Source organism: Morone saxatilis, unplaced genomic scaffold, assembly GCF_004916995.1.
Source record: "Morone saxatilis isolate NCDOM2014 unplaced genomic scaffold, NCSU_SB_2.0 Contig14, whole genome shotgun sequence".
NCBI classification, from domain to species: domain Eukaryota; kingdom Metazoa; phylum Chordata; class Actinopteri; family Moronidae; genus Morone; species Morone saxatilis.
Genome location: NW_023339696.1, coordinates 69,504 through 70,228, shown reverse-complemented (window position 1 = coordinate 70,228; position 725 = coordinate 69,504). Strand labels below are relative to the sequence as shown.

General features: G+C 50.2%; 1 protein-coding gene across 1 annotated transcript in view; it reads right to left on the bottom strand.

The window, feature by feature from the left end:
* Positions 1 to 725, bottom strand: part of hao1 (hydroxyacid oxidase (glycolate oxidase) 1) — a 5,690-nt gene that overhangs the window by 3,916 nt on the left and 1,049 nt on the right. Inside the window, exons 2-3 of the mRNA XM_035654646.1 lie at positions 549 to 700; positions 87 to 354 (exon numbers count right to left, since the gene is read on the bottom strand). Coding sequence (XP_035510539.1) covers positions 87 to 354; positions 549 to 700 — 420 coding nt within the window. The remainder of the gene's footprint in view (positions 1 to 86; positions 355 to 548; positions 701 to 725) is intronic.

Sequence of the window (725 nt, the reverse complement as noted above, 5' to 3'; positions counted from 1 at the left end):
ACACACACACACACAGTGAGGGCTTCATACATATCATACATTACATTATATTTCCCTCTACTCCTGCTGGTGTGTTTGGTTCCTACCTCAGGTGTGAGGGCAGTTTAAAGCGGTTGCGCATGTCAGCCCATCTCCTCCCTAGGTACGGTGTATCCACGGTAACAAAGATAGCCTTATAGCCTGCCTCCTCTGCCCGGCGGACCAATGATAGTGTGAGTTCTCGGTCTTTATAAATGTAAAGCTGCAGCCAAAGGACACCCCCAGCACCCACTGAGGTCATAGCTGACATCACTTCCTCTATAGTGGAGGTGGCCCAAGAGCTCAGCATCATCCCTGTTCCCACTGCTCGGCATGCTGGGTAGACACACACATATATAGTCTCCAGAGTCAGGAAACATCACTGTAGACCATCACACCCTGAACACAACCTACTCTAACTTCTCCCCTCAGATGCAGCTACAAAGCACTGTTCGCCAAAACTACTACACACAAGAATAGTTTCTATGCAGAGGTCATCATTTTCATTGTGTGTGTGAGTGTGTATTTACCCCTCGCTGTAGCGGTCTCTCCCTCAAAATGAGCCATCCTCTGCATTGCTGTAGCTGCCACGCAGAGAGGCATGCTGAGCTTCTGGCCTAGCACAGAGACAGACAGATCCACAGTGGACACATCCCTCAACACCCGAGGGACAAGATACCACCTGCATGCGCGCACACACACACACA